This window comes from Eretmochelys imbricata, chromosome 8, assembly GCF_965152235.1.
Source record: "Eretmochelys imbricata isolate rEreImb1 chromosome 8, rEreImb1.hap1, whole genome shotgun sequence".
In the NCBI taxonomy this organism is placed as follows: Eukaryota; Metazoa; Chordata; order Testudines; family Cheloniidae; genus Eretmochelys; species Eretmochelys imbricata.
This window is the reverse complement of record NC_135579.1, coordinates 34,836,312-34,849,603: the sequence shown is the minus strand read 5'-3', so window position 1 is coordinate 34,849,603 and position 13,292 is coordinate 34,836,312. Positions and strand designations below refer to the sequence as shown.

Genomic DNA, 13,292 nt, shown 5'->3' with positions numbered 1-13,292 from the left:
CACTCTATTTGCAAGTCAAGTAAAAGAACACTACCAGGAACACAGAGCAGGATACTGCAGCAGCAGACTGATTTTTTCTGAGCTTCTAAAGGGACAGATGCAACATGTGACAATAAAAAGGGAGTCTGAAGTGTGCTTAAGAAAGTTGTGAAAAAAGGAGAAAAAATGACAAATTTCAGCCATAGTATGAGATAGAGTGTTAAAGTGAAATTAAAAAGGCAAGAATGACCTAATCTAAAATGTGAATTATACTCCTGCAAATAAGTTCCAGGGCTCTACATTAACTCTTTCCCTTTGGCCATGGACAAGGAAAAAAGCAGTATTGTGCAAGAATGCATCTTAACTACATATAAATCAGCAATCAAGACAGATGTGGAGGAGAGCTGAATCTAGCTTCCTGAATAGCACAATAGATACACTGCGAAAAAAAACACAACCAAAAACAAAAATACCAAAAAAACTGCTTAAATGCCAGATGTTTGTGGTTAAGAGAACATGTAGGATGTAAAATATAAATAAGATATCCCAGCAGATGATAGCTGTTTGGTCTGAAGTTAAGCAATCTGGGCAAATAGAATATTAATGTAAAGCCCTGGTTTAAAGTGTTCATTAACAATTACTTTGTAAATAAACAAAGTGCCTTTTTCACTCTCAAATTTTCAGATTTTAAAAGTAATTAGGCTATAGAAATAGTCAAAGAAATAGGTAAAAACAGAATAGATACTACAATGTAAAGGAAAATAGAAGCATCTGATGCATAACTCACCTTATTAGAATGAACTGGCATATCACATATAGAGCACAGATGGGGATAACCCTTCGGTAAGAATCCATGGAAGTCTTCAATATTGCTATTTGGAGGAGCACCTCTCTTTTTCTCAAAGAGAGATCTCTCAGGACCAGGACCACGACCCATTCTGTCATACTCACTTTCATATTTATGATAGTTATGCGAAGTCTCACCATAAAAAGAGTCATCCCTACACCTTTCTCCATCTCTTAATCTGTCATCTTCATAATCCATTCTGTCATAATAACCAGATTCTTGAGAACGACTTCCATGGTCATAGTCAACCACTGGGTTGAGACTAGGACCACGATCATCAAAACTATCTCTTCTAAAGTGCCTTTTTTCTTCCCAATCATCCCTAGGTACTCTGTATGGTGGCTCCCGTGTAGATGATCTGCCATCTCTACCATAACTCAATGAAGGACCTTCTTCAGCTCTCCTCCTTTTAAGTTGTAGAAGGATTTGAGGCAAGTTTTCAGGAGTAATCTTGTCCTCGGGATAGCGACTCAGTTCATCTAAGTCTCTAGCAGACAGACCAAAGCTGGCCAAAATATTAGTGGCCTGGTCTGCATCTCCACGGTGCTGAGAAGACAAAGGGAGTGGACCTCTACTTCCAATGTTAAAAATAGATTGTAAATTATGGGAAGAGGTACTAGCAGAAGACAGTGCACTATGAGATCCTTGTTGGTTCAATGAAGAACTCATTCCAAGATTCATTAAGCTAGCAAGCCGTGCAGTACCCTGGTTCATCCTTCCAAGAGATGCTGGCATACTTAAAGACTGGGTAGCAGCAGTAAGAAGGCCTATTCCTGCAGATAGGTCACGCCCATGACCTTGTGAATCCCTACTTAGAGATGACTGCTGGAATGACTTGGACATTGTAGAACTATAGCTTGTCTACTTTATGGATCAAAATTTTAAAGATGGCTGAAAAGAAAGCTCACACTAGAAAGGTAAACTTCACTTCAAAATGGTAACGCCAAGAAAAAAGGATCAGTAATGACTGTAGATCTTCTTCAAGCTGAGAAACACCAGACAATTCTGTAGAAAAACAAGCAGTTTTAGTCATAAATCCCTTTAAACAGATGCAGTTTTAAACTTATGCATCATGTTGATCTAAAAAACATTTAAGATCTCAATCTTACAAGGCTTTTATTACATAGCTTAAACAGATTTGAGATGTACTCAGAACCTACATATATTACTTCAGATAAAAATACAATAGTTTTTCCTCCTATACAAACTAGTCTTCTCCGACAAAAAATGAGTCATACTGAAGATAAGTGAATTTCAGAAGCTTTAGATGTTAGAAAGCATCTCAAGTTTACTAGCACACAAGCCTTGATCTTTAATGGTTTTGTATACACCCTACATTACTATGCTAAATTCCAGAAGACCACAAAAAAAAACAAAGCCATGGAAACCAAGATGAATTTGCCATATACACATTTGGAAATGAAAACTATACCACTATAGAAAAGGACGAAAGGGAAGTTATAAGTAACTGAAGTTTGGGCAACAAGCGTCTATTATAAGATCTAGTAAATAAGACCAAACATAATATTCAACCTTTATGCAGTCAAATCAAATTACTGAAGTGAAGACAGATGTGAACAAGAAAAATAAGGTTGAAATTTTAATTTTGGTAGAAAGTTTTAATTTGGTAGAAAGTAAATAAGACCTCTTGCTCAAATTGCAATTATATGGTTAATACCACATATGAAATGAATCTATTCACTATACCACAGCCATAACACATCAGCCTGTGCTATCAGATCTCAAGCTAAATAAGGCCAGGTTTCGTCAGTACTTGGATGGGAGACGTCCAAGGAAAACCCTATTGCTGCAGGATGAGGCACTGGTAAATCACAAGATGGTGCTACTTTCCCTGCCCCCAATCCCCATCAGTTCTGAACCAACACACTGTTAGGAAACACTGATGATACTGCTGTCTTTTGGATGTGACTTAAAATTGAGATCATGACCATGATGGTTGTTAAAGGTCCCTGAGCATTTTTCACAAGAGATGAATATTATCTGGAATTTACCTATGATACTAGAGCAGAGTAATATATTCTGCCTAATTACATTTCTTCTGCAGTTTCAACTGGATATGGTATTCTTCACTTCCTACACTGTTTTGTAGGGTTTCTGTGCACTTTTTGACAGCTGTTTTATTCCAATCCACAGATGCTGTATTTCAAAGGGATTTCATTTTTGTGGAGAGGTGTGGTAGTATATTTCCCCTCACATTTACACCTCTACAGACTTGTGGCATGCGCTGCCTAAGCAATTCAATTCCCCATATGAATGCCCTTCTCTGGTAGCAGAGGACGACTGCATTTGGGTCCTGAAAAGAATACACCCGTTGAATTCCTGCATGGCCACTCACCCATAAAAGCATAATGGCCTTGCAACAGAGAAAAGAAACATTTTGGGGGAGAGACAAGGGAATAAATGCAGGGGTCTTCCTCTGAAGAGATGAATAGCGGAGAAGCTCTATGGCACACACCAGGCACTTAGCCTTGCAGAGTTTCCCGTTCCCAATACTAGGAGAATTCAAAAGTACAAGCAGGGGTTTACAAGTGTGTGATCCTCATAACTGCATACTGAATTTAAATCCATTTTTCGGTGGTGACTAAAGTAAAATATTTTTTCAGCAATATTTTTAAGTGTAAAGCACTTTGGTATCCTCTGGGGTGCAAGATGCTATATATGTCATATGTATCAATGCTTTACCAAATATTTATGATTTATATCAGAGATGTAGGGAATCCTATAATAGATGTGAATAATACACAAAGCCAACACAAAGGACCACCACCAATGCATCCAACGTTATGACTACAATTTTGCTTTACCAATGGTTAAAAATATCTGAAGCCTTTTGCAGTCAATTGACATAAGTTGCATTGTATATATTTCAGATGGGATCTATAAGATTAAGCAGCATGGGAAAAACTTATTTGGAAAGAGCAAATGATGTGGCGAGGTAGAAGGATACTTCAGACATCAGTAGTTGCACAACAGATTACTCAGTGACAAGAATGTAGGGAGGGACAGAGAAGGCAGGTGGCTAGGTGAAATGGTGAGATCCAAGACTCAAGCTGAACAAGTTTCAGGAGTCTCTATTTAAAAAAGGGACATTTTTGGACTGTATTGTAAAATTAAGAGCCAATTAAATGTTCAAGTATCAGAAATATGTTCAGACTTGCTCATATTCAAGATAAAGTTGGTAGCAGCATTCTGGAATAGTTCACACTACCTTCAAAATACTTCACAAACTACTCTACAAAATAAATTTTACTTCATTTTATATACATCTGCATTAACTTAAATCCTTAAAGTATAGTTCATGTACACATTTGTAGCATGGGACAGAATTTGGTTTGTAATAGTACCTTTCTTAAGGTTGATCAAGGAACTTTGCAAAACGGTGAGTTAGAAACTGGTAACAAAGGTTGAGCATACAGCCATATGCCCAGCAATAGCTTGATGTACATAGCTTTGGACATCAGAACCTGTTTAAACTAGAAGTTGAACAGGACACCAATGTTATCTACAGTATTATTCAAAAAGTAATGTTTCCCTCAAAAGCAGATCCACCACTAATCCTCCTGCCACACTTATTGTGAGTTCACGATCCATAGCTTTGGTCAGAATACCACTGAACAAAACCAGGAGTATTTGAGTAGTAGCACCTCATAGTTCTGCTGCAGAGAGAAACTGAGTTTCACTCTGTAGCCTGGCTCTACATATGAATTGCTTCTGCAGAGTGTAACTGCAAAGATGCTGCAGATCTGCAAAGAGGAAAAGAGAAAGCCAGAAAAACAGAAATGAAGACTACAAACACAGAAAAGACAGAGCAGGGAAAGAAACTCAGGGGAGGATGAAGACAGACAATTATGTGGAAAACCACTGCTGACAGAATTGTGGGTCTTTTAGTAGTTTGTGTACTATACCATAAATCTGTTTATCCTTGTTAACTTTCAAGAAGTAGAATATAGAGGGAAACTAAGCTTCTGGGTGGATGTCGCTAAACATTTCCTCATATCATTGGCATCTGATGATTGCCACCAGTCTTTTGTTTGTACATTAAGATCAAAAGTGGGAAGGGGACAAAAAAGAAAGAAATAAGAGCCACTAATTTCATAACCAAAGGATGTTTAATTTCTACATGGTCAAGTTTAACATCTCATTCAAAAGACAGCATTTCTAACACTGCATGCCCTTGAAGGATTGCAGTACAGTGTCTATACCAGGTATTGACAAGTCCTGATGAACCTATACCCCAAGATCTTCTGACTTCCAAGTGAGTGTGCCATCAACTGAGCCACACAAACAAGATGACCATGACTGATCAAAGCAGTGGAAGGAACTGAGGTTTGATTTAGCTCAGTTCAAAGTGTAGTGCTATGAAAGTGTTGTTCCCAGTATAGATAAAATTGTAACAGATGTGTTTTGGAATCTAAATTTTATTTAAAGATTTATAGTCAGAAAATGGATAATATCAAACTTTGAGAGTTTATAGTAAAAGCTATTTCAACATTAAATCATTTTTAAAGTCGAAATGCTACTAACTACAGATAAACATGAACAATGTCAAACAATCTTTAGAAACAAGTTGTGCAAGAAAGTTCTCCAAAATAAATCTAATGAAAGGTTGACAAAATGCAAAAAAGAAAAATTGGAACCATACTGAATGTGTAGCTGCCATATACAAAGGCAGATTAATGCTGATTTTCAAACAGTACTGGGATTTTGTTCTATTTTAATATAGAAACAGTATTCATACTCTGTTTCTAAACATTTAGAAGTCTGACAGCCATATTGTGCCATCCATTTTCAGTGGAAATTCCCCATGAAAATCAAGAAGCAGTCTACTTTAGCAAATGGATAGCACTACATAAGTCTAAGTTCTAAGGATACATCAATCTTCGGCCATACAAACCTTAGCAGCAGCATCTTTTTAAAGGTACACTTAGGCTGAAAATACTTTTAAAAATTAATTTCCTTACCTGTGTAAATACCTTGGGCTATTAAAATAAAGTTTTAAAAATCTAAATGACATTTCATAGTTCGTGCTGTTTTACTCTTTGTATTTCTCAGTTTGGACATTGAAAATCAAACAATTTTCAAAAATCAAACTTGTGTTTCTAGTCAGTTTCACTTTCTGGTGTTCCCGCACCAATATAGTACTGCAAACACTTGGAGGGAAGGGGTTAAATAAAAATACTATTACTGAAATAAAAATCATGATAAAACATAAAAACAACATCGTAGGGTTTTTTAAAACAATTTTTTCACCTAAATTACCTGACAAATGCTTCCTTTAAAAGGATACTAACAAGAGTTAAAGTCAAAAATGTAACCCAGCTTAATGTTTTCATGTTTGACATGCTAATTCGAAGTCTAATGTGTTAAACTATGTGTAAATTTTCTCCTTAAGAATTAGACCTACTAAACACACACCCCCACCCCTTCCATTAAGGAATATTTCAACCCTTAGTCTTTAAGGACTGATACACATGTTATGGCACAAATGTTTATATAATCTACATATGTCACCAAAAACCATTTAATAATGGGATGAATTTTCAAAAGTGTATAAAGCCTCTGAAGCTCGTTTGCACACTCCCGAAAATAGTTTTTATATAAGTTTAAATAAAAACCCTAGTCTCTAGTTGAGACTGTGTACCAAATTTCAGACAGCAAAACACAAACATGAGCACATAAAGACTTTAATTAAAGTGTTGACTAATTTGACTGTAACAGTATTAATATGCAATACCAAAATAAACTGACACTAAATACTGTACACATTTTGAAAATTAGACAAAAGCTTCAACGTCTGTCTTTTATGTTCCACATCCATGTTGCCTCACCTTGTGAAGTGAGTGGACAAGAGTAAATCTACTCAGGTTTATTGCAGCTGTTCCATTTCCAATATGAACAAAAATCCTAACTGTCTACTGTCAATGCAATTTTTGTACTTACCCCTATGTTCTTTGTTCAAACTCTGTTTTACTAGTCACAGCAATAATCCATAACTACAGACATGCACAATCTTCTTCCTACATTTGTTTCCAGCAACAGAATACCACTGTTAAAAAGTTGTTCTGTGTAAGGAAACTGGCTATTCCTATGCTGAAATAGACTGAAAGAATAGGCTGTGGACTTAAAAGAACTCCTCCAACTTCAGGGTTTTGTTTTTGTTTTTTTTAAAAAAACCTTTTAGTAACAGTTAACTCCTATAGTTTCTGTAACAAGGATTAAAGGAAACATAGGAAAATGCGATAAAGTCACAAAAACAGGCAGGAGAATCAGGAGCAGATGAAATACAAAAAATAACTGGTTTATATGTTAAAAAGCTTTGCAAGTCCTATTCTCAAATGCTAATTTTAGCATATAAACACACACACACCCCAAATATAATTAACAGAACTTATTCTAATATAAAGACAGATCCTACAGTCCTTAAATAAGTTATGTATCTATAATGGAGGTGTAATTTCTCTTAATAGGAAGCAGGTTTCACTTCTGCAGGGAGCCAAAAATCTGCCGTGTGTGTTTAGGATTGTAAACAGATGCAATAGACTGAAGTTTGTTCAGTTTGAAAGCTAACTGTTCTAACTTATGAATGATCAATACAGATCTTAATATGTTTGCAACAATCTCTATATTTTTTCTTTAGTTTAAACAGAAGCCCATTATAATTAAATGACTTTTTGTAATTGTTGTCCAATCTTTAATTCTAAAGGGTATGGCTTGAAAAATAAACCCAGTACCTAGAAGCCTGAGGATTAAGTTTGCCATATTAAACTGCATTGGTTTAAATCAATCCAATCACTGATTTAAATCTTGTTTTGCATTTATAATTTTTAATTTTCTAAGGAAAGGTTGAGTTTCATTCATTGGTAACCATTAAAACATGTTGATTTACAAATTAAACAAGTGCAACTAAAACCTTTACACTAAATTTGGTACGCATTGCTAACCAGGAGGAATACACTATATCAATACACATGTATGTAAGCTATATAATTGCTTAAATAAATTTGCTTACACTCTTTATTTTTACATTTTTAATATGTCACAAAATGATGAAAGATGCCTTTCTTATTTATAGATTACTACTTTACTGGAGACTGCATTTGGATGAAAAGTAGAAATTAAAAGAGCACAAAACAGCATTTTAAAATTGTTTATTAGTTTAATAAATCTACTTCAATTGTGCTGGACACAAGAAAATTTATCGAAACATATTTTGCATTTAAAACTGATTAAAACAAAGGGAGAGTATTCTCTGTAGTTAGTGAATTGAACTGATTGTTTCTGGTCACCAGACCCTTCCATTGTAGAACTGGCAGAATTCAGCCTCTCTCACCTTGTTTTTACTGAGATTGGAAGAGGAAAATAAGCTTTCCTACTTTTTCAACTCACAACCAATTTCTCAACTCTGAATGAACTAATAATTGAACTGAACTACTTGAATAAATTAAAATGAAAAAAACCAAAAAACAAAAACCAAACCCTGTATCTGCAGACATGGCTACTTCTGTCAAAACACAGTATAACACCAACAAATTCTGGTTCTACTTGCTTAGCCAGTGACTTCAACCAGTTCAGTTGTTTGACTTTCTCTAAAACTTCAGTGCCAGATATATCCTGCTTAATGTTATTTAATTTAAACTATTTTAACAGATCATAGTAAGTTTAGGCCTTAACATAGGTTGCCAACTTCAAAAGTTTTTTTTAATTTTAATAAAAATAGTTTAAGTAGAAAATTGATTTTAATGTATTTATTTTTATCCATTGTGTCCACAGACACAAGAGGTTGCAGGATTAGGGCCTCAGTTTCAGACCTGGGAATGCTATGTAGCAGATAACTGCATCAGAAAGCAGTGTCTCCATTGTTGTAAAAGAAGTTCTATTGTTTACCACAAAAAAAAATAAGTTACGTCAAATCAATGTTAAAAAATAAACTTTAGCTTAAAGTTAAGAAAGTTTCAAGACAGCATGGACGTGGAGACAAAACAGCTCTGCCAAAAAATAAGATGCCTGCTTCCTATCTCAGTCATATATAACTTTTTTTTTAAGTAGAGTCATACATTTTTGTTGTGCTCAAGTATGCAAACGAGGGGACAACCAGAAAATCATTATTTACCCCCCGCCTTTTTAAACAAAGGCTTTACTAAAAACAAAACAGCAATCCTAGAAAAAACAGATTTTAAAAAATGAAGAGGCTGAGCTAAAGAAAAATAAACGGGCACAAGAATTATTTTTAAAAGTTGAAAATAGGGAAATACAGAGTAGAGATTTTTTTTAAATGTAACTGAGTCAGATTCATCACATGAACAAGCTAGCCTATGCAACCACATTACCTTATCGGTGCTGTCCCTGTGCCTCTCCCCTTTTTCAATCCTGTTTGTTAAACCCAGTCTATAGAAAATCATAGAAACACAGGACCATTTCAGCTCGAAAGAGGTCATCTAGCCCACCCCACTGAGGCAGGGCCCGAAAAGGTGTTTGTCCAAACTATTCTTAAAAGCCTGCCATGACAAGGATTCCACAAGCTCTGCTGGAAGCTTATTCTGCTACTTAACTGTCTAGTTAGAAAGTTTTTCCTAAAACACCTAACCTAAATCTCTCTTGCTGCAGATTAAGCCAATTACTACTACTCCTATCCTCAGTGGACATGGAGAACAATTGATCACCATTCTTTTTATACAGCCTTTCATATGTTTGAAGACTTATCAGGTTCCTTCCCTCTCCCCCCGATCTTTTCTCAAGACTAAACACAACAAGTTTTTTTTTTTTTTAATTTTCCTCATAACTGAGGTTTGCTGAAACTCATCATTTTTGTTGCTCTCCTCTGGCCTCTCTTCAATTTGTCCACATTGTTCCTGAAGCATGGCACCCTGAACTAGAAACAATATTCCAGCTAATGCCTCACAAGTGCTGAGTAGAGCAGGACGTTATCTTCCACATGTCATGTATAACACTCCTGTTAATACACTCCAGAATTATATTAGCCACTCTCACAACTGTATCACTCTGTTGGGCGACATTCAATTTGTGATCTACTATAACCCCTAGATTCTTTTCTGTAATACTACTTCCTAGCCAGTTATTCCCCATTTTGGATCTCGGTGATTTTTCCTTCCTAAATGTAGTACTTTGCACTTGTCTTTATTGAATTTCATCTTGCGGATTTCAGAACAATTCTCCAATTTATCAAAGCCCTTTTGAATTATATATAAGCCTGTCCTTCAAAATGTTTGCCATCCCTCCCAGCTTGGTGTCATCAGCAAATTTTATAAGTACACTCTCCACTCCACTATCCAAGTCATTAATGAAAACATCGAATAGTACCTGACCCAGCATAGACCCTTGCGGGACCCCACTACAGTTTGACAGCAAACCATGTTAACTACTCTGTGTTTTCAGAGTTATAGTAACTTATAGTAATTTCATCTAGGCCACAGTCTCATAAGCCAACTAAGGAGATATCATGTGGGACTGTGTCAAAAGCCATACTAAAAATGAAGACATATCATGTCTAGGTCAGTGATCCTGTCAAAAAAGGAAATTAGATTGGTTTAGCATGATTTGTTCTTGACAAATCCATGTTGGCTATTATCCTCTAGGGGCTTATAAATGTACCTTAGGATGAAATTCATCCGGTCCTGCCAACTTGAATACATCTAACATCTAAATATTCTTCAGCCTGTTCTTTCCCTTTTCTAAAATGCATTCCTTCCCCCTTGTTGTTAATATTAATTTACGGCTTGTCTTGAACAAAGGCCCTGACCCTACAGTGAGATACAGTCAAGCAAATTTCTGCACTCAAGGGGAGCCTGACTGAAGTCCATGAGGCTCCACTCAGGACCGTGAGTCAACCTGTGCATGTGCCACTGAAGGACGGGGACCTTAGGTTTTAAGCTCACTGTAGCAGAGACCATTATTACTATGTGCTTATACAGCACTTTGCCACAATGAGGTCCTAATCTTGATTAGGGTCTCTATGCACTACAGTTACACAAAGAATTTATAACAAGAATTTTGAAAGTGAGATGGAAGATTTAAACAAGTAAATAAGACTTGCTGTTATGAACCCTCAGGGCATCGTGAGGTAATTACATGGAGGGTTGCGAGCTGTCAGCCTCCACCCCGAACTCCGCTTCGCCTCCAGCATTTATAATCGTGTTAAATGTAAAAAAAAAATTGGTTTTAATTTATAAGGGGGTCACACTCAGAGGCTTGCTGTGTGAAAGGGGTCACCAATACAAAAGTTTGAGAACCACTAAATCAGAAACAGTCACCCAAACATGGAGCAAGTCACAAGTAGCAGAATAATACAGACATCCCAACCTTAGGTCTCTTGACACACCAAGATATAGAAGCTAAACAAAAACTGCATACCTACAGATAAAAAGAAAAGGAGCACTAGTGGCACCTTAGAGACTAACCAATTTATTTGAGCATAAGCTTTCGTGAGCTACAACCATCCGATAAAGTGAGCTGTAGCTCACGAAAGCTTATGCTCAAATAAATTGGTTAGTCTCTAAGGTGCCACTAGTACTCCTTTTCTTTTTGCGAATACAGACTAACACGGCTGCTACTCTGATACCTACAGATATTTCTGTAATTGGACCAAGTTATTTTCTTTCCTGATGAGATCAAAAATGCTGTTTGTGAACTTGCTGGCACATATTTTACTTGCAGAGAAGACAACGTGATGGTTCATTCAACAGTTTTACTGCCGAAACCAAAAACCCCCTTGTTTAAGTTAAGATGACATCATAATACATGTGTGAAAACTGAGAAAGCACAGAAATACTAGGAGGCATTTATACTTATTTCTAAGAATTTTTGATTAGTTCTCTGATCAGCAAATGGCAACCAATCAAGAAGTCAACTGGCACAGAGGCAAGCAGCACAGGAATAGATACATGGAGATCAATTCCTTTTGTGTTTGGTTGCAGCAATCTCTCTTCCCATTGTCCGTGGCAGATCTAACCAAAGCTCTATTAGATGGGAACTTACCCAGTCCCCATCTTTCTCCTTTACAACATCTCACTAGCACTTTTTATTTGTATGGAAATGGCAAGGGAGGAAATCTATCAGTTCCTGATTTTCTCCTGTTAATGAATATTTGAATTTTTAGAAGTGAATTTCAGCATGGTTCCCTAATTCATTCTGGGGTATTTGAAAGTTCTTCCTGTTTTTTATGATGCAGATATTGCTGATAAAACTAGGGGATAGAAAAAGTTGTAGGCAGGATCAGTTTATAAGTACTTACTCTATTAGTTACTCTCGAATCATTTAGTCTTGGAATGCCTGTAGCATCCCAGTTATTTCCAAATCACAACTAACTGTAAAGTCTTCAAGTATGGAATACTCTGCAGATGAACTCTTCAAAAAATAAAGACCCTGTTATAAACAGAGTCCCTATTTAGAAGATAATTTGTTGTTCATTCCTTCCCTTCTGAAATATCCTATTATCACTTTATATAAGAAGTGTGGATATGTCGTTGTGACTGAACAGATGAGCTCAAAAGGTTCCCATTAACCTAGGTTGCAATTATTGAGTCAACATTTAGATACATGGCATCAGAGAGGTAGCCCTGTCAGTCTGTATCCACAAAAACAACGAGGAGTCCGGTGCAGACTCCTCATTATTTAGATACATGGAGTATTATTCTAAAACTAGAGCAGACTTTACTTTTTTTTTTTTTTTTTATAATTCATTAAACAGAAAAAGATTAAGACAAATATGTGTATTGCATTTGCACGTAGTACAAAGTTTCAACATTTGGGAGACAGAATAATATTTTTCTGCTGATGCTTTTATAAATAAAGGTAAGGTACTCACACACCAATGATGGGTAACCCTATTTAAAAAAACCCTTAATGATCAAGGTTTTTTTTAATTAAACAAAGAATATTAAGTCTCCTAGATGTGAGCTGCTTATCTCATTCTGGATGGAAAAACAAGACCCCTTATGTTCTTTGAGCTTCATGAAACTCGAGAATTCTTTAAGCTAAAGTTCTTTGTTTTTTTTAATTTAAAATATAGCCAAAGACCATTAAACAATAAGCTTTTACTACTTTCTGTATTTAGGGCACTATCAGGTAGTTCTAGCCCAAACTGTATGCTTTGTAAAGCAAATAAACATTTAAATAGGACATTTGACCTTTTTAAAGTCGTATTTCTGTCCGAGGATTTTTAACCTAAAGTTGAAAGTAATGCTAATGTAGCTATAACTCAAAGCTTTTTAATATCTCTCTTTCCCCCCTTATTTTATGCATTTAACAGCATTTTGTATGTGGTCACTTAGGCCCTGTGCATGAAGTTAAAACATGTGCATGTCTGCTAAATCAGGGCCCTAGTTGCCTATTTGTCTGGCTCTCTCTAGTGGCAACAGAATAATTTTCTGTTCTAAAAAAGAAAATGCAACTACAGAACCACAAAAAGTGGAGTGGGGCACACTGAAGG

At 36.0% G+C, this 13,292-nt stretch overlaps 1 protein-coding gene across 4 annotated transcripts in view; it reads right to left on the bottom strand.

Annotated features, from left to right (window-relative positions):
* Nucleotides 1-13,292, bottom strand: part of MATR3 (matrin 3) — a 44,741-nt gene that overhangs the window by 29,884 nt on the left and 1,565 nt on the right. For 3 of the 4 annotated variants that reach the window (XM_077824502.1, XM_077824504.1, XM_077824503.1), the window contains exon 2: nt 767-1,831. The exons of the other annotated variant lie outside the window; for it this stretch is intronic. In XM_077824502.1, the coding sequence (XP_077680628.1) occupies nt 767-1,669 (903 nt within the window). In that variant the 5' untranslated portion in view covers nt 1,670-1,831. The remainder of the gene's footprint in view (nt 1-766; nt 1,832-13,292) is intronic. 4 annotated transcript variants of the gene reach the window in all.